We start from the raw sequence: 24,245 nt of genomic DNA on the forward strand, positions 1-24,245 counted from the left end.
CAGAACTGACAAGGAGCATTGATTTTCAGGCTAAGAAAATAAAATTTCCATCTAGCAATAAACAGTGCTTCATAATTAGGGGAGGACTCATGTAACAGCTCTTCCCCAAGCAACAGGAGTACATTTGAGAGCTGTCACATTATACCAGAATGTTCCCCTAGCCCACCTGGCCAGCTACAACCCATTAATAATTGCAGCAGAATCTACACTGAAAAATACAATAAACTGTTTTAGAAAAGGGCTTTTCTAAAAAAACCAACCAAACAAACAAAAAAAACCACCAAAAAACAACCCAACCAATTCTGCAAGGTAGAAATATAGGTGGAAAAAAACAGCAGCTCCTGAAAACATACAGGTTTGTCTCATGTTCTTTTCCACAACTATCACTGAATTTGTCAAGTTTTGAAAAGTCTTGCTATTGTTGCAGTACACTAGATACTTTTATCTTCACTTGTCCCAAATACAGCAAGAAAAAGCAAAATACATTAACAACTTATGCAGGGTTGACATCTGCCATGCTTGTGCCTATTCATCTAGATGTGAGAGGTTAAGTTTGACTTTCTATACCAGCCGAATTTAGAATTTATATCTGAGTCAAGAAAGTATCCAGCATCAGCGTAGCCTTGTGTGGCATTGTCAGACCATGCAAGTTTGATTGCTAAGCTATGGCCTGGACATAAGGGAGTTTAGTACACTGTTTGTTCATTACTTGGTGAAAGATTTCCCCCCAGTGACAAAATGTGGTAAGAATTACAATTGCTTACTCTCTATTTACTATTATACCTTGGAAGCTTTCTCTGCTTTGAGTCTGCGTACCACTTCCCCTTGTTCAGCTACATTATCATAAAGTGCTTTGCCATCCACTAAGCTAGAGGGTGCCAAGTTACTGCAGCATACAGAAGATGGAAGTGTAGTAGAAGGTATACAAGGAGGAGCTGAAGGTGGATTTCCAGGCTTGTACTCCTGACCTGTCTTTTGTTTATATTCTGCTTTTAGATTTAAAAGAGTTTTCACAGCCTCATCTATTTGTTCCTGAAGCAAGAAAGGAAAAACAACAGTTACAGATAAAGATAGAAACAACAGAGATGCAACACAATAGCTAAGATAACATAACCTTTACTAGAATAGCACTAACTTAGCTGTTGTAATAAAACTTCTAGAGCTAACTTGTTAGTAAAAGTTGCCATTATTGACTTCTGCGGTAAAACTTTTTAGCCACAATACCTACAAGTTGCACATCAAAGGACCTAATCAGGCAGTATATGTAAGGGCTGATTTCTGTGCCACGAAAGCTTCCCATTTAGGCGGCTTAGTTCCCTGCAGTTACAGCAGTCCATGACTTTTTACACTGGAGAATGGGAGCAAATGCTCAGACTCCGAATAAAGAATGGTTCCCTGGCCACTATCAAATTACTACCAAATTTATTATTGTTATTCTAGCTTTCAAGTTACATCCCTTTTTTCAAGTTACCGCCTATATTCTGCTTCACTTATCTTGCATCACTAAGAAAAGAACTTGTTTATTTATTTTCCAGGTTCTCCATGCACTATCACAGAACTCATGGAGTCAGCCGTATCAGCTTAAGAGAATTCGGGAAAGCACTTCATGGAATTTCAAAGTACTTGCTTATATTTTGTTCCTCAAGTTTCACAAAACCTGTCATTAGGTTTTAGTCTAAACTGAAAATATTGTTCCACTCAGAAGTATTCGCTGCTATTACACCTTTGAAGCTTTCTCCGATTTAAGCGTGCGGACCACTTCGCCTTGTTCAGCTACTTTGTCGTATAGAGACTTGCTGTCTACTGGACATGGGGATGGAAGGGCAGAAACAGAAGACGACTGAGGAGGGACAAAGACCACAGGTGGGCTTCCAGGTTTGTACTCCTGGCCTGTCTGTTGTTTATATTCTGCCTTTAGGGATAAAAGGACTTCCACAGCAGCACCTATCTCATCCTGAAAGAGAAAGGACGGGGCAGAAAGAGGGAGGAACAAAGACATAGAGACATAAGACACTGAAGTGCACCTTAAATACTTTTATGAAAAGACCCGCAGTTTATGTGCACCTATTCCATTTTCTTAACTCTTTAGTAGAGTTGTTCAGAGAAGTTTTCTCTACTACTTTCCTACTGCAACGAAGTAACTCCTGTTAAGGGATATACAACCCCAATAGTGCTAAATAAAATTATAATAATAAATTAGTTTAGATCTTCCCATTTATTTAGATCTTATGGTGCCACCAAGACACTATTATGAACAGTATTTAACCACCAGGCAAAGTGTGTTATTTCCCATCTGTTCATGCTCTGCATTAGAAAGAACAGAAAGAAAACAGCTACTAGTAGCTATGTTTTCTAAGCTCAGCTCCAGACAGGAAGAGGTTTCAAAAATATCTGTAGTATTTGGGCCTTTACTTTATTTTTTCCCTTCTGCATTTTGTTTTTGTTTTGTTTTGTTTTTAACATCTAAATAGCAACAAGTCAATCCTATGAAGTCACATAATTTGACCATATTCAGTTAAATAAATAAATAAATAAATAAATAAATACTGCAGGACACTTCAACCCCAAGGACCAGATTTGGATACTTAATCAACTCATACAGTGGGGTGAATCCTGTCCACCTTTCAAAACAGCAGTCCAAGAAATATAGGAATTTACTTGCATCTTTATGAATATTAACACAAACTTTGTCATACATATCTAGCTAAAAGATAAGTATTGGAAAACACAAGTCTTGACAGAACAGAGCCCAGTGCAAATGATGATCACTATGGAAACATGGAACCATAAGCACCCATTCACCTCCACAGACAGAGGACAACAGGCTATGCAAACCCAAACAAAAAAAATACCAGTTTAATCAGCCACCTTAGGTGCTTTCTCAGCTTTCAGTTTTCGGACCACTTCTCCTTGCTCTGCTACTTGATCATACAGAGCTTTGTTGTCCAGGTTACCGGAGGTCCCAAGCTTTGAAGACACACACTGTTCAGTTACAGATACTGGAGGATTTCCAGGCTTATACTCCTGGCCCGTCTTCTCTTTGTATTCTGCTTTCAAGGCCAGCAACCGTTTCACAGCTTTATCAACATCTTCCTTCGCTGCCTTCTTAGCTTTCAAGTCACGAACTATATCACCCTGTGCAGACACCCTGTTGTAAATGACCAGGTGACCTTCAGACACAGTACAGGTTGGAGTAGAGATATCAGCAACAAGTGGAGCAGATTTTCCTTTTACAGCAGAACTAGCCTGAAAAAATAAAAAAAAAAGCAGCCAAGTATTCAGCATGATAAACTTGTACAGTAATATATGTACAGTAGTACATTTTATGGCACTTTTCTAAAACACAAGTTTACCTCTTTCTTTGCAGTTTCAGCTTTGGTCTTCTCTTTTGACCCAGATGTTGGCATTTCCTTAGTGTGTCCATCAGGGATGTAAATCAAAATGCACGGGGCATCTTTACAGCTGTAAGGACTATAAAAGCATTTATAGAAAACACAATAATAAAGGAAATACAAGATACATATGAAATGTTTATTGAAACAAATGTTCCACTCTTTCTACAAGATGCTCTGGCACAACTGCAATTTTATCTTTGTACACAACTGTAGTTACCCAAATTTACATAATTGGGGATCCGCATTGATTCCTTCAATCAAGTTTTCTTTATGTTATAATATTATGCTGAAATGCAGTGTAATTTAGATGTTTGGTAGCTTGCTAAATAACTGTTACAATTAAATAGTATGTGCACGCTCTAATTGGGCAAATGACTGTTTTATTCCATAACATTATTCCTTAATTTATATACTTAGAATCACAAGGAAACCACGATCTCTTTACTAAGTCCACGTTAGTTGGAGTGCACCAAAAGCGCCACGTGCTTGGCTTAGACAGTTTGAAGAGGTAGGAACGTACAAGCTAAGAGCTGTGCCAGTCCACAGAAATATTCCACAGAAAGGTCATGGTAAAGGAGAAAATATTTGCAGGCAACATTACTCTTGCCAACACACATGTGAAAACATTACAACACAACAAGCTAAAGCAAATCCTGTGAAATCTGCTTAGGCCATTCTTAGGTAGCTTACCTCACTGGCTCATAGGGCTGATCACAAATAAAGAATCCTCTCCTCTGAAGTTGTATGATGTCCCCTTTTTTTAACTCCCTAAGGCAAGGATCACCTAACATCAGTTCTTCTTGCTGTAAGTGTTAAAAGAAATCAGTCCAAATCTAACAGAGCGCAAGAAATAGTGAGAAATACAGTAGAGCTGTAGAAGGATAGTGGTGATTTTCCGATTTTGGAAGTGTTGAAATGTTAGTTAATTCCAGGGGCAGCAGAACAAGTACTAGCAAGAATATGCCATATCATAAGAATATATCAAGACAAAACCTCAAACTATTGGTCCCAGATGTGTAAAAGCCAGGTAATGCCTGAGAAAAAACATGAGTCACATTTTAATTTTGAAATTATGAGAGTTTAAATGGAAACATGGAAACTAGATGCATCAGCACATGATTTACTTGTTTGACAAATGAAATTTTTAAATTAAAAAAAGAGTAACTAGAAATAGTGATGGCAAAGAAACCCCACAAACATTAAGCTTTGTGGAATAAAGGGGACAAAAAGATAACTTACCTTGCTATTTCGGTTGATATATTGCTTGAAATCTTCATCTTTACCTAGAACTGGCTTAGTGATCAGATGCTCATAATTAACACAGACAGTTGGGATGAGTGGTGCACGTGGCGTTTCTGCTAACCAAGTGATCTTAGTCGTTTTTTTGAAGTCCTTATTCTCTAAGTTCAACTTGGCATCGATGGACACAGTTTTTCCACTTGAATTTCTACAGGAAAACAGAAATAATAGGAGTAAAGCCTAAATGATTAGTTCTCATTTGATACTACAGACCATCAATAGATTCACTGAAAAACAAGTGTTCAGAGTTCATTTTGAAGTGTGGGAGACATAGAAAATGAAAGAGTGTATTCACTCCTGTTGAAGTTCTCCTTTAATTTTATTTCTTAAATATCAAGAGACAGTAAAGAACACGGGGGAAAAAAATCTCCATATATTTATGTCCTCTATCCCAGCTCACCCCATTCTGCCACTGTCTCAACACAACCATTTCAAAGATATTGTGATGACATTAATGGTCTCCTTCCCCACCTCAACAGTTCTGCAACTGAAACTGTGATAGGTTTAGTTTTTTAGTATGCAAAAGCTGTATTCGTTACAGGGTGAAAGTTGTTAAAATTCCAGGTGGGTTTTTTTGTCTGAAAAAGCTGTTTCACGGTGGAAACATTACCGTAGAAACATGGAGAATGCTGAATGAGAGGAACATGCAGTATCAGGACTGACTGGTGATTTCAGACCTGAATCTACAGTAAAATATGCTCTACGCTAAAATACAGTTTTGTAGCATATTTCAAAGTAGATATCTATATATAGAATCATAGAATGGACAAAGATGGACAACCACTAATATTTTACTGTTACAAGCTACCTATTAAAAAAAAAAATCCACAAAAAGCTGAAAAGCAAAAATTAAATTTCATCTCCCAGTAAACAGATTACCTGTTTAATTTGGTGATGATAATATTGCCCCAATTTATGAATGTAACCACCTCTCCCTCTGTCAGGGTCTCTGCATCTGCACCCTCGATCAGGACTCTGGAGCCATACCACACAGGTTTCAACCCAACATCGGCATTCTGTGAATAATGATTTTAATTTCAAAGGAGAGATTGTTATTATATAAGCTGACTAAAGTTAATGCAGTGCCAAAACACTGCTTTATTTATGATAGAAGACAGATGAAGATAGAAGACAGACAGTAACAGTAATGCAAAGCTATAGTATTCTTCTACAATGCTCTCAGGTTTCTCGTTCACAAGTGTTGCATGCATTCCTCTGATGGTACACTGAAAAAATCCTATCTTCTGTCAAATCCTAGCTCCAATACAACTGATAGCATACCCCATTTCCTTAAGGTCCATACATCTTTAAGATCTTACAGGTAAAAACTAAGAAAGTTTTTCTCAAGTGTCCATTTTGCTATGCAAATTCCCTTCAAAAATAATTTCATAACTCTCATTCTTGCTTTTTTATATAGTTAATGTGGAAACAAATATGGAGTTTCTCTCAGCTGCACAGATTTTTAAAGACAGAAATTGGAAATATGTCGCTTATAACACTAAAAATACTCAGCTTTAAAGCATCTCAACAATGGAGATAAACTTTTTTTTAAAAACCAAAAAAAAAAGGCAGACAGCTGGGAGTTCAGACTTTTTCAACTGATCAGGAGTTTTAAATTTATTTGTTCTGGTTCGCACTTATTTCATTATATACTGGAGGCAGCATTTTTAATATCAATGTTTTAATATGCTGGCTTGCATCTGACCAAACTTCAGACTTTTTGACTCTTTAAGAGTCACAATTCTCACTTGCATCTGCTCAAAACCTGTTTCCTTGTTTATCTGCCACGGGAAAAAGGGCAAACTAGATGTCCACCTCTCAGTTACAAGAAATGGCTACAGGAACACTCAGAGCAACAAAATAAAAACAAAGAAACGAAGCAAAACCTCAACAATATTCATTTGTTTCTCAGTATAAGTGGGATATCTAAGGGATGCTTTTAGTGAAGCTTAAGTACAATTCAAGATGCCATGCTCAAAGGAAAGCATCTTTCCTAATTGTAGTGCCAAAAAAGGATTGTATCAGTAACACACTCCCCTTCTTAAGGGGTATTATTCTGTTTACTGGATACTAAGAGTATCAAATTAATATTGATACTCTTGTATTGATACAAATTAATTAATTTTGATAATAACTCTTTGCTATCCAAATTTAAAAGTCATACTTAAAAATCCAGAAATTGGTAGAATTAACAGTTTAATATATCACTTCTCTACACAAGTTTAATTTCATAAACTATTTTTAAAAAAATCTCCTGCATTCCCCACTCTTATGGATAAGCAGTATCTACTGTATTATACCCATAAAGCTTGAATAACATTTTATATTTAAACTTCTCTGTGAAATTTAGTATCAAACAATAATAAAAACAGTCTGAGCATCACTCCATACTTGTAACATCTCGCCTGTTCTGAAAACTCCCAGAGAGGCCTTTCAAGGCACTGTCTATACACACTCTCCATATTTACAAAAGCAGTTTCCTACACCCTCTTAACAGGAAAAACATGTTCAGTAGTTGTCCACTTTTTGACAATTCTGTGAAAAAAAGTACACCTTGGTTTTATCTCATGCTGCCTGAGCAAGTTAAAAGCAGGACTCTCCTTGCTGACTGCTCCAAGCCAAGGTACTTCCAACCTTACTGATCTGCAATACAAGAATATTAAGAGAATAAAGCAAGAACCTTTGGATGTTTAGCCACTTCTTTCATCTCCTCTTGAGCTTCAGGAATATTTACTGGGACCACTGCATCTTTCAGTAAAGCAGTGTACCGAGGTGCTACTGGGTCTATAACCTACAGAAAACAAATGAGGCAGATCATGAATATATGACATGGACAGAGAAATAAGATGTTGTATAAAACAACAACCACCAAAAAGGAATATTAACTGGTATTCTTTATGTTACTGCATTTTTTTATGTTTGCTTTAATGTTACTTTAATCCAAAGCTATAGAAGAGAAAAGTGAGAAAACAGTGGTAATACTTCAATTTCCCATCTTTACCGAAATACTTTTGAGTAAAAACTATAGACTGGGTAGTACTGACACCAGAAGTAACCAAAATTGTGAGCTAATGCCTCATAGGGAAGACAGCAAAATGTACTTTGATATAGTTTTACTATGCACATAGGCTATTACATCTGGACTGCTTTCTCTCTAGGTAGCTGAATTTAAAGCGATAATTTATCAGTGCAGTTCGTTCTTTTACCAGCAGCACAAGACCTGATCCCATACTCATTTTCCAGGTCAGTACTCCAGCAGAATCAGGGACAGACCTGGCTATAGAGGAAGCACCAATTAAGTCTGCAATTTTAATACAGACGCATTAGATACTATAATAAGGCAACACCGTAACATTGATTTCATCAGGATTTCTACAACATAGTTTGGCAAGAAAAAGATACCACTAAAATATCTTCCTGTATTTTTATTGCCCATTTTCAAACTCAACTGACGTAGTTTTTCACAGCATTTTTCATACCTGAAATACTGGTTCATCAAACTGTTCAGAGGCACTTAAAAACAGAATTCAAGGAAAACAGTTGTCTAGGTCCAAAAGGAATATCAGAGATCTACCAGTTTAACTGGAAACTAACACAAAGGAAAACACCTGCTTTTATTAATATAAAGTGATTTTTTTTTTCTCCTTAGTTTATTCCTGCTCAAGTGAAAACACTACATGGCAATTTTAGAAAAAAAATATTTAGCATCTAATTACTTGACATTAGCAAGTAAGGTGATATGATGATATACTCGTAAGAAGTCACACATTTGTAAGTTCATAGTCACTGAAGTCACTCTTAAATATTAGACAAACACTTTAAAAAAGGACTTGTGTATGTCTCTCAAAACATAGGTGTATTATGTGATTTAATATCATAATTTGGATAACTAAATGACCGAATTTTACAATATTACCAGGCTCTTCATTTTACTCATTAAATCTTACAATCCTTCCTCAGATGACAGTTGTTAAAAAGTCAGCAGTATAATTACAGGATAACATATAAAATAAGAGCTCTCACACTGATGAAGTCTTTGAGCTCAGAACTACCTGCATGCAACCAATTGTTTTTCCTCATATTGCAGATTGCAAACTATCTGCACAGATACATGTAAATAAAATTGGCTAATAAATATGGTGCTGTCCAAGAAGTTGAGTCAGAGGTCTAAGAAACTCAGTTTAAAAGCCAATTCAAAAAACGAACCCTAACAGTCCATTGTGGATTTTTCCCCAAAATCCAATTCTTAGTCATAAATATATTTATGCAGCAACAGAAAGAACCAATTCATAAACCTTTGTGTATGTAGCAGACCAAATACAAAATACATGAAGAAATACAAGACACATGCCAGACAAGCAAAAACCACTTAAATGAACAGATCTGGGTACTATCTAAACAAAACCAAGCAGGAATCCCAATGCAAAATAACAGGTGTTTCCACAATCACACAAAATATGCAATCAGCATTATAACAATCCGCCTTATTATAGTGTCCAAGCATCCGCTGCCAGAAAGCAACTAACCATGTCAAGATGCAATATTCCTTATTTGACATTCAGTCAGAAACATCAGCAGTGCTGGCTTTATCTACATAGGCAGCATACCCAGTGCGTTAGTCCTTTTGCCACAGAAAGGAAAAGTGGCCAACGTGAATCAAATTGATTAAGATTTGTGTTTATGTTAACAAATAAGCCAAACCAGAAATGGGCAGCCTTTTAAAACTAGGAATAATGCATTTTCAGTGGGTTTGTAGAGCTCCTGTTATATAAGCAAATGTGACTGTGCTATGAAGCTGCAAAATGATAGCTTATGCTATGTATGCTTACAGCACTGTAAGCTATATGCTAAGGTAAAAAGCATTAAGTAATACCTTCTTACAGATAGCTCGCAGCTTGAAAGCAGAAAAATGAAATGCAGTTTTCATATCAGATTTTACAGCATATATCATTATCTTTCCCCGTACTACTAAGTAAGGCAAGTAAGTATTGGTATAGGAGAATCAATAGGATTAGTGCTAGATCAGGTTAGAAAGGGGGGGACATTCCATTTTCCTGAAAGTGTGCCAAATGATGCAAGATACTGCAACTGCTACTTGTTGTCATAAGCACTCCAATGAATGCTGGATTCTCTACATATCCCAGAAAGAGGATTTCAGGAGTAGCATCAAATTCAAGTAAGCACATACCTTTTTGTTAAAGGACCAAATTTTATCCCACTCCATATTCACGACAGATCGAGAGGAACCCTGGAAAAAAACACATTAATATAAATATTCTAGCTATTAGACCCATTTAAAACAAACTCCTTTAAAGATTACAAACCCTCTACTGTTTGCATTCATCAAAACAGTTTAGAAAGGCATCCTGAGCTTGCAAAATACATACTTTTTGAAATAAGAAACCTGCTACCCCATTTTGCCAGGACCTGCTCATAGGTGTTAATATTGTTGAAGCAGTACACATGAAAGCAACAAACGTTCAAAAGAAGAAACCTCCCAGTGATAAGTACTTTAACTGAAACTTCTCAAAAACTTGTCCTTACCAAGTGAGAGTCAAAGAATTGGAAGAAAAGAAAACACCCACCTGAGCAGCAATAAACTGTTTTAGCCCTTCTACTGTCATGCCTCTTCTTAGGACACCACGCACAGTGGGAAATCTTGGGTCATCCCTAGTAGACAAAGACGTTTCATCAATATCACACGCTAAATTCTACCTATTATTGAGGCTGATCAAAAACTTTACTAATACTGCCACACATGAAAGGCCCAGCTTCAGCGTATTTCGCTTGTGTGAGTCAAGAGCTAGATGAGAAGACCTAACTGAAAAGACCGAGCTCTTATCCATACAAAACGTGTGGTGCAGATTTTCTTCTACTTCACCCCAGGGACAGAAGCCATCTCTTGGTGAAGTGGCTCTTCTCCTATATCTATTCAATCTTAAGTCCCTCAAAAACTGGCAAGGCAAAAGTTATGTCCCTACCACATTACTTCCTTTTCAATGGCACCTGAATAATGGAACCGAAACAACAGGGCTTGTTTGTTTCTTGCTCAAGAGAAACCAGAAAGAGATGAGTGACAATGACAATGGTATCTCTCAATGACATAAGTGATAGAATTCTATGATTTTACTCTCTTATGCAAGAAATAAAAAGGCCTAATCTGAAATGTATAATGTGTGTTGGTGGGAACACGAATCAAACCTTGCTGAGGACCTAACAGGGAGGCTTAGGGAGGGAGAGGTCATCATAAGACCTGCTACACATCTAGGGGAAAACAAACAAACAAAAAAGAATTTTGGCTCTAGCAGAGCGGCTCCACGCATAAGTTAGGAATCTAGGCTTCCAACACAATTGAAAAATAAAACAAAACAAAACAAAAAAAACCACATTTGGCACACCTAAGCAAGACAACCAGGCAGCCTAGTAACTTGTGTAAAATGATGCTCCCATAGGCTGAGCACAGAGTCACCTAACACCAGCCCAGGAAAAACACCACAAGCAGTTGTCTAACTTAGTGTTATCCATGGATTTATTCAGACTCCTGTACTATGAGGAGAGGACTTTAGATGGTGTGCTCCTACAGCTAGTCCATTGTGGGAATGAACAAAGAAGGAACCTCTCCAGACTCCGAACTACTTGCAGAAGTGTAAACCCACAGCTCACCCTTTCTAGGAAAATACTTAGGCTACTAGGCCACCGAGCACCACCTGCAGAAATCCAGTTAACATGAAAAAAAGAACAGAAAGAAGCAGGGCAGGGCAGGCAGGAGGGAAGTAGGACAGAGTTGACTGCATGGATAGGACCAGAAGTTCTTCAATTCAGGCCCCCTTCTGGCATTGCTCAGGAATGTATCCGATGACTCAGAGTGGAAAATGTGTAACTAGCACCCATAGCAAGAGCCAGAGTCCAAAAATAAGCTACCTCATGTTTATTACAGGATATGAATATGTATGTACACAGTTACTGTAGAGTAGTAAACAGACACATTGTACATGCCGAAGCCACTGTAATTATCTGTTCTTAAATATTGTTTAAATATTCATTCATGCTGCTTTGATGTCTAAGCACTGTCCAAAACAGAGAATGCGTGCATCAGTCACGAGTATCTTAAGGAACAATGCTGAACTACAACCATGTAACATACCATCCATCCACAAGACCTTCGTTGACAAACCACGTAAGCTTTCTCTTAGAGAGCACAGTGTTGTTGAGGTTTAGCCGGCTATACTCCCATATATATGGTTTCCTTATGCCCAGTGCCTCAATGATCCAGTAGAATTGTTCATCTCTGTCATGGTATTCAGTTGTTCTCAGTGCATGTGTGACACCTTCAATACTGTCAACAATGGGGCAGGCAAAGTCATATGTGGGATAAACCCTGAGAATAAAGACCTTCAATTAGCAGGGCAGAAGAACAAAACACTTTCCTCACATGTAAACATTTAAGCTAAGCATAATTTATATTTATATATTATAAATATTTATAATCTATGATCCTGAAAACTTTCAGATCAAGACTAAAACAGCACACACACAACAAATTGTCCATAAAAAGATCCATAGGGCAATACATTTTTAAAACAAATAAATCCTTCAAGAAATTAATTGATGATAGCCTTAATATTCAAGATTAAAAAAAAATCCTACACCGCTACTGTTCTTTTCAAACACATAAAATGCTGACTGATAAGGATTTTTTTCCTTAAATATCAAAAAGAATCATTAGTTGACTGAATAACGTGCAAAGCTTTCATGTTTAAAAACAAACCCCTGCCCATAGACATAGCTTTACTATTATGCACACATTAAATCAATGTTTCCAAAAAGGGAGTTGTATAGCTGGAAACAGAGGTTTCAAATAAGCACTGAACCATAGCCTTGAACAATCAGGTAGGCTTACTTCAATGCACAATGTAGTAATTCTTCACTCTGCACAAAGACAGCAGTTGCTGTGAAAATGGAAGCAGCCACTCAGGTAAGTAGATCAAGGATGTTTTGCAGCAATATAAAAATGTAGCAATGTAAAATTGCCATGGTTCTGTTTAAGCTCCAAGAGCTAAAGCAAACAGCTCTGTTGTCCAAGATACAGCCATTAAGGCTTAATTCATGTTTTGACTCAAAGCTCTTCATGACTTACAATGTATTTATGGACCAAAACTGAAATAATATTCACTGCTGACTATGATCGCCCACTCACAGGTTTTAGAAGTCATTTGCAGAAGTTTCAGAAAGTCAAGAAACTCATTACATATTCTGACTGAAAAATGCTAGCAGGTCCCAAGTATTAAAAGAAGTTTACTAAGGAATGGTAAATGCCCTGAAAAGAGCAAAAATCACAGGCCATACAAGGAGGAAGTGGACATACTTGTAGGTACTTCCAGTACGTGGGTGAGGTTGGTTTTTACAACGATAAAGAGTTGGATCCCTCATACATCCATTGTTACTACTCATATCTATTTTTGCTCGTAGACAACAAGTTTGTCCATATTCTGTTCCCTTTTTCATTTCTTCCCACATTTGTAGATTCTTATTAACACCTAAGAACAATAAAAATAAATTATTTTCTAAGGTATTATGAAGTTGATACAGAACCATGTTTTATGACTGCAGTAACAAAAAACAACATCACCTTCCCTCTTCAGACACTGAAATTTGTTCACACATTTTACATTTTGAATTTTTTAAAAGTGCTAATGAATGGTGATGAATTCATACATACACAAGTTTACTGCACCTGTCTAAATGTACACTTATTCCAGCCCTGCAGAACAAAGCACTAAACACTTCCAAGTTCCTATAAGGACCTTAGAGATATGCAATTATTCATCTCATCCATCTTTGTTAATAAAAAGCAAGTTTTCATGCCGAATTAAAAAGATAAGAAAGCAAGACGGAAGCTTAAAATATCTTACAGTTATTTCTGTGTTTAGATTCCATTCTTTGCTCACGCTCTGCCTTCATTTGTTCTGCAGGAGTATCATCCACATATGCCTTCCCTTCTTGAATAAGCTTCTCAGCATATTTCATTATTGTTTCAAAGTGATCCGAGGTATACGTAAATTGATCTGGTTTGATGTGCAGCATTGCAACATCTTCAAGAATAACCTGCAAAGCGTGAAATTGTATACTGTAATATTCAGGAAAGCTAGTTTTCTCAAACCTTTACCCTCTTCATGCCAGATGTGGTGTTTTTAATGCTCCGTTGTCTGGGAAGGATAAGCCATAAGAATATGACAAGCACGAAAGAAGAGAGATGCAGGCACTTACCATTAATTCACAGCCTATAATTATATGTGATCAGACATAGGCAATTTCAAGAAAGAGGTAGGACAAGAAAAGGAGATGAAAGCTGAAACAAATTACTTGTTATGGACTAAGTAGTATTTATACAATGAAAACAACAGTATATTGCAAGAGTTGTGTATCTACACACTGTAAAATAAATGTTGGGGAAAAGGAAGAAATAAGCTACCAGTAAAAGGGCTTTAAGCTTTGTAAGGTAAAGATGATGGAAATTTCTTTCAAGCATAAGACTTAAGTGTAATACTGATACCGTAAAAATCTAGTGCAAAAAAAGTGTGCAAGAGCAGATCCACGACATTTACCTTTGAATTAGCTATACAGTGAATGGATTTCCCTGCACTCTTATCATACCTTTTCAAAGTCTTCTTTCTCTTTTTCTGGATTTGTGTCATCAAATCTCATAATAAGTTTTCCTTTAAAGTTAACTTGGTAGTGCTGATTTAGCAGGGCAGCTTTGGCATGACCGATATGCAGATATCTAAAAAGGAAATAAAAAATAAATATATACATCAGCACTACTTCAGCTAGGTTTGGGGCTTTTTGTGAGGGAAGGAGAAAGAATGGAAAGCAATACCTAAGTCCAACAAAAAAAAACAACCTAGGACATTTGCTGAAATACTGTACTTTTATGAAAGTAGATTATGTTTTTTCTACCATAAATTTAGTAGTTAACTGTTAAAAATACCTAAATCTGTAAATTAGAGTGTCACTATGGATATAAAGATAGGACTGCAATTATCTCCAGTTTTACAGACTAACTTAAACCAACTGTTGATGACACTCAGTAGTAGCTACCACATAATCTGAACCTAACCACATTCAGAAGAGTGGAATTTTCCAAAATGGTGGTTGCTGTGAATTTTTAACATAAGCTAAAAAGCTAATGTCAATTTAAACTAAATATAAAAAACCTAAATCCACAAAATGAAAATTGCTTCCAAAAGAAATTAAAAATATGTGTCCCTAAAGAACAGTGTTTTAAGTAAAACACCAGAATTAAGACGCTAAAAGCTACTAAAGTAATGTGAGAACAATATATGTTACACACATACATGCACATAACTCATGATATTTGAGCAACAGTTTATACTGGACTAATAGAGTAAGAAACACTACTAGAAGTCACATGATGCTGAACAGCCAGTTTAATGAAGAAATGCAATCATGGAAATTTTACAGCTCATCAGGCAATTCTAAAAAGAAACAGAAAATTAAAAGCTGGCTGAAAACTGTATTTATGAAATTGGTTCATCACATCTCCACTGTGTGGTGTTTAAGGAGTCTGTGTTTTGGGACTACATACAGTACGGACCCCTGGGCCAAGGGCCTCCATGACACATCTGGTGTCAAGCTTCCCTAAGGGAGGCTATCCGATACATCTTTCCCTTCTCAAATCTAAGCTTCCTTGAGAAGCACTATGAGTCCTTTCACCCAACTCAAAGACTGTATTTACACATCATAGCTCCTGTCAGTGCACACGCCTCCATTATCCATGCAAATGCCGTCCTTCTGCTTCTCCTCATCCCACTGCTCAGCAGTACATGTCACCTGCTGGCAACTAACCTCCCTATTCCAAGTTCAGGGAACACTGCAATGAGGTATAGAGGAGAAGTAAACATACAGCTTTAACGTAGATAGGGACAAAGCTTTAAATACTCTTTTGGCTTAAAAGTCTTGGCTGATAAGATGATTAACACTCTCACCAAAGCACACCACTTTTTTTTTTGTGAAGGAAAAATCACAAATAGAACCTTCTCAAAGTATTTATGTTTCTTACCCACTTGCTTCAGGAGGAAACCTCACAATGACCTTTCCCACCTCTGCACCAGGAAGTTCAACAAACTTCCCAACATCCGCTTTCTTTTCTGTTGGCTTAAAAATTAAGAGAGACATTTACAGATCGCATTAGCTGTACAATCAGATATAAAACTCTAGATAATAGCTTCTGCTCCAAGGTCTCCTTTCAAACCAGACAACAAAAAGCTGCTATATGGGACCCCAAATTCACCTCTTCACAACTTTCACATTACTCGTAGTACATCAAAACAAGATTAATTCTGGAGTTTTAAGTTATTCTGTCTTCAAATTTGATCCAGAACTGAAAAGTCTCACTAAGTTGTTTAATTTATTCCACAGAAGAAAAGAAGAACAGTTGCTAGCCAAGTTTTTATATCTTAGTGTTCTTAACCTGAATGTGATTAACAAGTTCAACCAACCAAAGACTGCAATCTTTGCAGGTCTATCGGGATCTCAAAATTCTCTTTAGAAAAAGCAAACAATGTATCTAAAGAGCAGTGCTGATTAAGAGGTGTCATTTTTACATGATGCCATTTAAGCACGGGACTACACCACTCATGTCTTTCTAAATATGAAAGTGACAGCTTTATTTTTAAACACGAGTTTACAAAAATTTAATTTACTGTACAACTGATTCCTTTTAACTTAAAAAAAAAAAAAAAGTCTTATAGTGTATTCACACAAATAAAGCTACTCTCTCCAGAGGATCTGAGTAAATCTTACCATTTTAACCTTTGGTGTACCAGAAGCCCACTTGGCTCCTACTGACTGAAAAGCACGCTGTACCTCAAGAAAGCCATACCATCGCTTTGCATGGACAGGAGCTTTGTTTTGCTGTAATTGCTCTTGCCATATGTTATTATCTGTTAGAGAAGAAAACATTTTTCAAGCTATTAAATGATAAAAATGGAATGATTACCAACAGCAATTTTTAAGACTAAGAAAATACTATAATTTTAAAAAAATCTACTTATGCTCTCTTCTGAAGAGACATTCAGCCATGGGGACAAGCCATTCTAAAGCAAATTAAATAAACTCCCTCCAAACCCAAAACATACTGAATTCTTTCTTGGATTCATCAAAGCAGAAGGTGGGGGGTACTGGGGAACATACATTTTTTTTGTATCACCACCTCAAAATTAATAACACCTCTTTTTTCAAGACAGAAATATACGATATCCTTCTAGTGTGTCTACACTTGATGTTTTCTAAGCTTGATACATGCTTCACTTCTGATAAATACTACCCTTTGTTTTTGAGGGGCTGTATTCCCACAATCTGCTTTTAAAGGAACACAGCTTCACTAGAAAGATTCTGATGGGGAAAGGAGAAAAAAAAATGAAAGAAATACACTCCTTTCAGATTTCTCTCAAAAGCAGCAACTTTGAAAAAATACTTAAAGATGTTAGCCTGTAATCTTGAATACGTATTTTACTTAACAAGACGAATTTCGTCATACTGAATGGTAGATTGAGACCTATCAACTTTGGACACACATCTAAGAGAATATAAAAACCAAACCCCTAAAAACAGTTCATCAAAGCTTCTTTTGACGTCTGAAGGATATTTCATAGGGTAACTTATACCTCTTTTAATAATTCAAACTAAACACCAAAGAAATTTCCTCTACTAAGATAATGTCATTCAAAAGTCTGTGTATAAAATTTTACTCTGCATTACAAAATAATTTAAATATTTAATCCAAAATTTTGGGCCACAGCAAATTTTCATATTTAGGAAACAGGTAATAAAAAGACACTCTTAGAGTTAACACAAAAGTAGTTAAAAAAATTCCCATCTATAATTACATCCTATAAATTTCCACATATAACAACAATTTTAAAAAATTCTAGGGTTTCCTAAGCTATACTATTCCCTCCCATCACTAGCGATGCACAGGTCAAAGCAGTATGCACAATAGTATACAGGCTGGCATACAGCTAAGAGTCGCTACTAGCATCCACAAAACAGGAAATTTGAGGACTCCCGATATACACTGATTGCAAGCCAATGAAAGCGAGAACATATACTGATACCTTTTAGTACAGCCCAGACACACAAGTCTGCGAGACTCAGAGAGTTTCCGACCAAGTACGTTCTCAGAGACAGACAGTGGTTGAGCTCTTGGACTGCTGAAAGAAACTGGCTGGCAGTAGATAACTTTGTAGCACTGAACTCCAGCCAATGGTCAATCTAGTTTTAAGGGACAAAAGATAGTCAAAGTTACTAAAAGAACGAGAAAGCAGCTTGTTAAAAATCTGAAGTAATATACAATCCATTTAATAGCTGAACAGAAAATATTAAGTGGAACATTAGCATTAAATATATCGGACAATAAATCACAATATATGCTCAAAGACCACTTAAAATAAAATATACTGAAACCTTCACCCAGAACTATACTAAGTGATTAAATTTAGTTTCTTCCTTCAGGTTGTATTCAAACTGCTGAAGATACCGACTTTACTGAAGCTATTCCCATTCGTAAAAATAATCAGCAGTTCTTCGGTACTTATTTATCACACACAGTATATAATAATCGTCATTATCCTTCAACCCCATTTGCGACCTATTTGATCTTCCTGGTACTGCTACTGGACAAGTATACCATTTTCCCCTCTGTCCCTATATTCTCTGCCTCATCTCCTTTTAGATTTGAAGAAATCAAATCCCTCCCCCACCTCATTTCCCTCCCCCCTCTCCTGCAAAACAGTCTCCTCCTATAAAAGGGAATATATCTTGGTATATAAATAAAAAAAAAATTACGAATCAGGCCCTTGGTTAATAATGTAGCCCTATCTATAAATTGAATCCCTCAATCCTGTAAGAGACTTAAGTGTCTCTTCTAGTTCTGTGTCCCTATTTCACATGCAAGTGTTCTGTAAACTGCATCAGGAATCCTGCCAATAGTCGAGCCAACGTGGCAGGCACAGATGAAATTACACTACCACAGAATTCAGTTCAGTCATTTGCAGTTATGCTCCAAAATATTTGTGCCTCAAATGCAGCCGTCACTGTACTTCTCGAAGTACAACTTTATTTCTGAAAGATGCAGAAGTGAAAAGAACTATTTTATCAGAAATACCAATCTTGAAAGTGTGTTTGCAGAGGTCTCAGGGCTTAACTTAAAAACAAGGTTTTTGGTCAGAAAGTTTAAATAGCCACAAGATAACCTACAACTTTTTAAATGCCTTACAAGCAATATACTAAGGCAACACTTCCCTTGAGACCAGCTATAAGGGCCAAAGAGTGATTACTACTAAGTAATCACTTAATTCAAGTAGTTGTAGAAAAGAGTTGAATCAAGTCCTTCAGTTCCCTCCTCAAATTTCAGAGGAAATAAATTTCAATTTATCTGTTAGTTTCAGCCACCAACTTAAAATTCAGCATATGATTATTCTGAGCTAGACTCAGGAAGAATTCCCTCTCGTTTCAGATCATATCCACAGTTCCTAATAACTTTTTGTAATCTGTGTAAGCAGGGAAGACCAAAAAATTTCCTTCTGTGGCACAAAAATTCTGGTGCCCTCACGGCACCAGTAAGGAAGCATTACGGAATACAGGACTTTGCACGAGGGAACAGTCCACCTATGTGGCGATGTCTCGCCACACATCACTGAGTGAAATCGGGGTCAGGGTTTCGTCCATCATATACAGCAAAAACTAATTCAGTATTTCAGTGTCATACAGTGTTCCTTGGTGTTATACTGAAGTGTTACAAGGTAGCAACTGATGGCAATAGAGCTGAGGAAAGTGAAGAGGGAAAATTTCAGGTATCACCTTCCAACCTGAATTACCTTATTGTAGTGAACTGTCAGGTTAGGAGTTGCTGTTGCAGGGGTGGGAAAGGGCAACCCTCTCAATGCTCAAGTTTATCACTCTTCTTTATAAGCAGCAGCAAGCTTAGGAAAACAAAACCCTCTCACAGCATCCCCTATAGTTGGAATCTCAGTCTAACAATAAAATGCAGAACAATAGACACAAGCTCCTAAAAAAACCCAACAAAACAAACTTTGATCGCAGGCCAAAAGAAAGGAGAAAGAAAAAGGAAAAGAAAGAAAAAAAAAAAAAAGGGAGGCATGATTCCTTCTCACCTCAGTGTGTTCCAACAGATTCGAACCATACAACCCAGCAGAACCAGCAACTCTAGCCAGGTAACGAGCTATTGAATTCACATCGGTAAATGAAACATGCCTAAAAAAGAGAGAGGCAAAATAAAGGTACATTAAATTACTACCTCCAGTTCAATTTTAATTGTACACGCTTAGTTGAAACGTGTAAAGCAAACACAAAATTTCTGGGTGAACCAGCAGGTACCAGGTCACCAGAATAAAATAAAAAAATCTAGCAAAAGAATATATCAGTCTTTATTTTTCTATCACCAGATGGAACAATAAGCTTCTAAACATGAAACAATTTTGTTTAGATAGACAGTAATGAAGAAAATAAAACTGATTATTCTTTCAAAGAATAAAACTCTCTCTCCACATCTGACAGAATACATAAGTATTCTACATATTTTCCAGAATATAAGGAGCTAACTCAACATTTGTTTTCTTTTCTTTTCATATAAGAAGGATGACTTTGAAGAGGATTCCTAGAGAATTTACAGAGGAATCAAGAGGTCTCCGCCGTGGTTTTACGGGCTAGCATCGGAGGAGAAAAACCTGTTCATTTGTTACTCAACTTTACTCAATTCACACTTCATAGACTATCCTCTGTTAAACAAACTTGGCTGCCTGTATTTCTGTTTTTCACCCAGTCTTCTCCAGATAAAAGCCTAATTTGAATTTGTTTTTCCCATTCTGCTGCTGAAAATTCTCAATAGATCTGGACGCAAAAGGCTCTCTAAAGAGAGTACTTCCTTCTGTGTTTTAATCTCCCTTTTCCACCTTACGTACAGTACTACAAAAAGCTGCATACTGTCAGAAATCTAGCTTCAAATTCATCTAAGATAAACGCAAACATTTTCATTAATATTTACTAAAGAGCTTTGGAAGAAAGATGCATCACACCCATCAATTCTCCAGATAATACTCATCTCCACAGTCCCACATAGGTGTAGATTACAAAATTAGACCTCCAATTGCTTCTAAACAAGCACTGACATCACCAAAAAGAGTTGCTGTAAGTGTTCTGTTCCACTCAATTTAATGGACTGAATGCTACACTTCAATTTGTCCAAACAAGGTTTCATTTCTGTTCTGCCACTGTTCTGTACTTCCCGTTACATCTACTGTGTCCTTATAAAATTAAAAGAATTTTTGATAGCCCTCAAAAAGCCTTGCAAAAATCAATGAAAGTTCTGAAAAAGATATAGAAGACTTCTTGATATATTGACAATTATAATGAGTCCCATTTTTAGTACAAATGGATCAGCCAGTCTCATTACGTTAACTGAACTAAAACCTAAGGAACATAGTTCATTTGTAGTTTTTTTTGCTTACAGCTTTTCAAGCTTCTAGGATCCAGTATACGGAAGATCCTTTAATTATAAGTAAAAACAAAAGCCACAGTGGGAGGGTTAACATACACAAAGTATGTCCTATTATAATTTCACACTGCTATCAGATTTTAATGGAGCTTTTTCAAACTGAGAAAAACAAAACATTTCTAATACATTTGCACCTACAGAAAGTCTGTGAAATGTGTTTTTATTGTTTTTACTAGTTCATACTAAAACAAATACCCTTGATTACTCAAGCAAAATGGAATAAATATATGAAATGTGACAATGTTACTCTGAGCAAAATCTTACTTGTGCTTAAAAAGTTGTTTATTTTCTTTGGGAAGAAAGATCTACTTCCACCTAAACATAGTGCTAATTGGCCTCCTTTGAAAAAGTTACAAAACATTAAGGCTGTTCTTTGTAGCTAGTGCCTGCTAACCACAGGGGTAAGGAAGGAAGAATAACCAGGGACAATGTAATGTTACAGGCAAAGAGTAAGTGTCTCTCAAAAGCGACATGAAATGCCACATAATTCAATACCAGGGCAAATACTCAAGAAGCAGAAGACAAGATGGGAGGAGGAAAAAAAAAAACAAACACAAACCACAGAGAATCTCCAATTGTAATAAATCATTATTTGAATTAATTTGTAAAAAGCATTGCAGAATGGTTCTGTGCAGAGGTTAGATACATCTGCGTAACAGTAACATTACTCTGAAGCACGCATGTGCTCACAACACAAAACAGAAAAGCTCTACTGCAGTTTGTTATCTGAGAAGATGCAGGTATACTAAACCACTCCATAATGCCTTCAACATTTAGCAGAGTGGTTTGTTTAGGAGCTATTATCACATGAAGTTTTGAAGCTAAGGCTTCAAAAATAACCTTTAAAATAAAATTCATAATCTCAAATTAGTGATAAACTTTTCAGCTAACAAGCTGACAGCTAAGTTTCACCTAGTTAGCTGAAAAATTTGTCACCACATTTTAACTGCACTTCAAAATACAACCTAGAAAAATAGCAAATAAAATGTTTTCTCTTGTTCAAGTCAAGTCATTAGAACTAATGGTTTCCCGAAAAAAAAAAATCAAAGTCTGAAATATCCCAAGTGAATTTCAGGTCATGCCAAAATAAGATAGCTTCAGCAGAACTGATGCCATGAAATCCATTTACCAAAAGCATTAGTTGAGACATGAGTTCAGCTGATGCTTCTCAAGTTACAGATACACTTTTAACAGACTTTAAAATAGAGAATCAATTTTTAAAATGATTGTACAACTGAGCAAGAGAAAATTAATGCAATATTGAGGTTTGGAATAACTTCTTAAACATAATCCAATGCCAGGGATGAGATGACACTAACACACAAAAAATTCCATCTGATGGAACCACGATTCTAGATATTATCCACATGCAGCCAAAGTGCAGAAGAAGAGCTTTGGCTTTACATTTCTGATGATTTCCATTACAGCTAAAATGAGTGGGTTTGCAATGCAGTGGGAAGAAGGCATGGTAATATAAAATTATTTAATAAAAGAAGATATTATTTCAAAGCCAAGTATATAAATTTGTATTACTCCAAGATCATCCCCATGTGTCACAGGAGTGTGCATATGCGCATGTGTATCTTTTGGTATATACATATACACACACACTGCCTAAACTGAGAAAGGAAAATGAAACCAAAATCTGACCAAGACTACTTAAGGGAAAAACTCTCTCATGTGACTAAAAAATATCCAATTAACTGTTATGTATGCTGTATCCCACATGTGCATAACACACACTGAAAATTATTAATGCCGTACCAATTAAGTCCCAATACAACCTGCCACATTTCTCTTGCTTCAACTCAAAATCACAAATTCAATGCCATTACTAGGCACAGCAAAAGACAACATGTAAAAATCAGAGACTACAGTAAGGAAAGAACTCATATCTGAGTTCAAGTCTAACATTTTAAACAGAAAGCAATATTTGCAACCAGTAAAGCAATCACTGTGATTGAAGACTGTGAATCATCGTGTGCTTCGATTTTTTTGCAGAAACACGTACGTAGTGACAAGCTCTTTCCCTCAGGTTAGAAGACAGTGGAAAAGCTCAGTCGGTGTTAATTTATGAGGATCAAGTCAGGATCTCCGCAACACAACATAAAAATACCATGTTGCTTTTATAACCATTCTACATGCACGCAGGAATACCGATTTATGATGCATTGGTGGCTTTAACAGCATCTTCTACCGAAATAGCTCACAAAAGGCAAGTTTGTCAGCATGTCTGTGAACAATAGATTTTTTTTCCCCTGTTCTTCCAAAAAAAAAACCAGTATTGAAAAACTACACTTAAAATCACTAATTCCAAACTCATCATAGTGTTAATACACTTTAAGTTAGGACTGCAATGTTTATGGGTCAAAATATGCTCCTTACTGTAGATATTAGACATGAGAGATTTCCACTGATATGTCAGTGGTACTTAAGATATCAGGATATCTCCTCTTGATATATCCAGGTATCTTACCTGATATGGAATCTAAGATGACAATGCAGCTTCCCAAAACTAATAGCATTAGTTCTGCATTTCTGATATGCATACGATCCTACTCAGATCATAAAAACCACCTTCACACCCCAAACTTGAAAATATTTATTCCAATGGCAGAGTATTTTTAGAAGGGTAGACAATAGATTCCTACAAAAAATTCCAAGGTTGTTTCTACAGGATGCAGATGGATACACTGGGTAGCATGGCATAGTTAATTAGCACTTTTCTGAGTGCTAAGATAACATCTTTTTTCTGAGATAACATCATGCCTTCACTTATATGCAGCAGTGAGCCCAAAATAATGCCATATAAACCTTTAAAATTCATTCCACCACATACGTACAAGTCCAAGGAATCTTGTATACCAATCTTGCCTAGTACAAAATGGCCTTGCTTTTGATGATCCATGGCACCTCAAAAAGGCAAATACCTAATCAATAAAGTGACTGGTACGGCA

The 24,245-nt window shown here is 36.4% G+C and overlaps 1 protein-coding gene across 4 annotated transcripts in view; it reads right to left on the bottom strand.

Moving 5' to 3' along the window:
* The window catches only part of EPRS1 (glutamyl-prolyl-tRNA synthetase 1), a 43,988-nt gene that overhangs the window by 16,701 nt on the left and 3,042 nt on the right, over window positions 1–24,245 (bottom strand). Inside the window, exons 3-21 of one of the 4 annotated variants that reach the window (XM_076334593.1) lie at window positions 19,889–19,988; window positions 17,831–17,987; window positions 16,518–16,657; window positions 15,775–15,869; window positions 14,349–14,475; window positions 13,607–13,799; window positions 13,060–13,231; window positions 11,839–12,072; window positions 10,280–10,364; window positions 9,883–9,942; window positions 9,568–9,588; window positions 7,375–7,485; window positions 5,574–5,710; window positions 4,635–4,842; window positions 4,086–4,198; window positions 3,354–3,471; window positions 2,869–3,246; window positions 1,724–1,954; window positions 784–1,032 (exon numbers count right to left, since the gene is read on the bottom strand). In XM_076334593.1, the coding sequence (XP_076190708.1) occupies window positions 784–1,032; window positions 1,724–1,954; window positions 2,869–3,246; window positions 3,354–3,471; window positions 4,086–4,198; window positions 4,635–4,842; window positions 5,574–5,710; window positions 7,375–7,485; window positions 9,568–9,588; window positions 9,883–9,942; window positions 10,280–10,364; window positions 11,839–12,072; window positions 13,060–13,231; window positions 13,607–13,799; window positions 14,349–14,475; window positions 15,775–15,869; window positions 16,518–16,657; window positions 17,831–17,987; window positions 19,889–19,988 (2,929 nt within the window). The remainder of the gene's footprint in view (window positions 1–783; window positions 1,033–1,723; window positions 1,955–2,868; window positions 3,247–3,353; window positions 3,472–4,085; window positions 4,199–4,634; window positions 4,843–5,573; window positions 5,711–7,374; window positions 7,486–9,567; window positions 9,589–9,882; window positions 9,943–10,279; window positions 10,365–11,838; window positions 12,073–13,059; window positions 13,232–13,606; window positions 13,800–14,348; window positions 14,476–15,774; window positions 15,870–16,517; window positions 16,658–17,830; window positions 17,988–19,888; window positions 19,989–24,245) is intronic. The other 3 variants (XM_076334594.1, XM_076334595.1, XM_076334596.1) reach the window with 3 other exon arrangements.

This window comes from Aptenodytes patagonicus, chromosome 3 (genome assembly GCF_965638725.1).
Source record: "Aptenodytes patagonicus chromosome 3, bAptPat1.pri.cur, whole genome shotgun sequence".
NCBI lineage: Eukaryota > Metazoa > Chordata > Aves > Sphenisciformes > Spheniscidae > Aptenodytes > Aptenodytes patagonicus.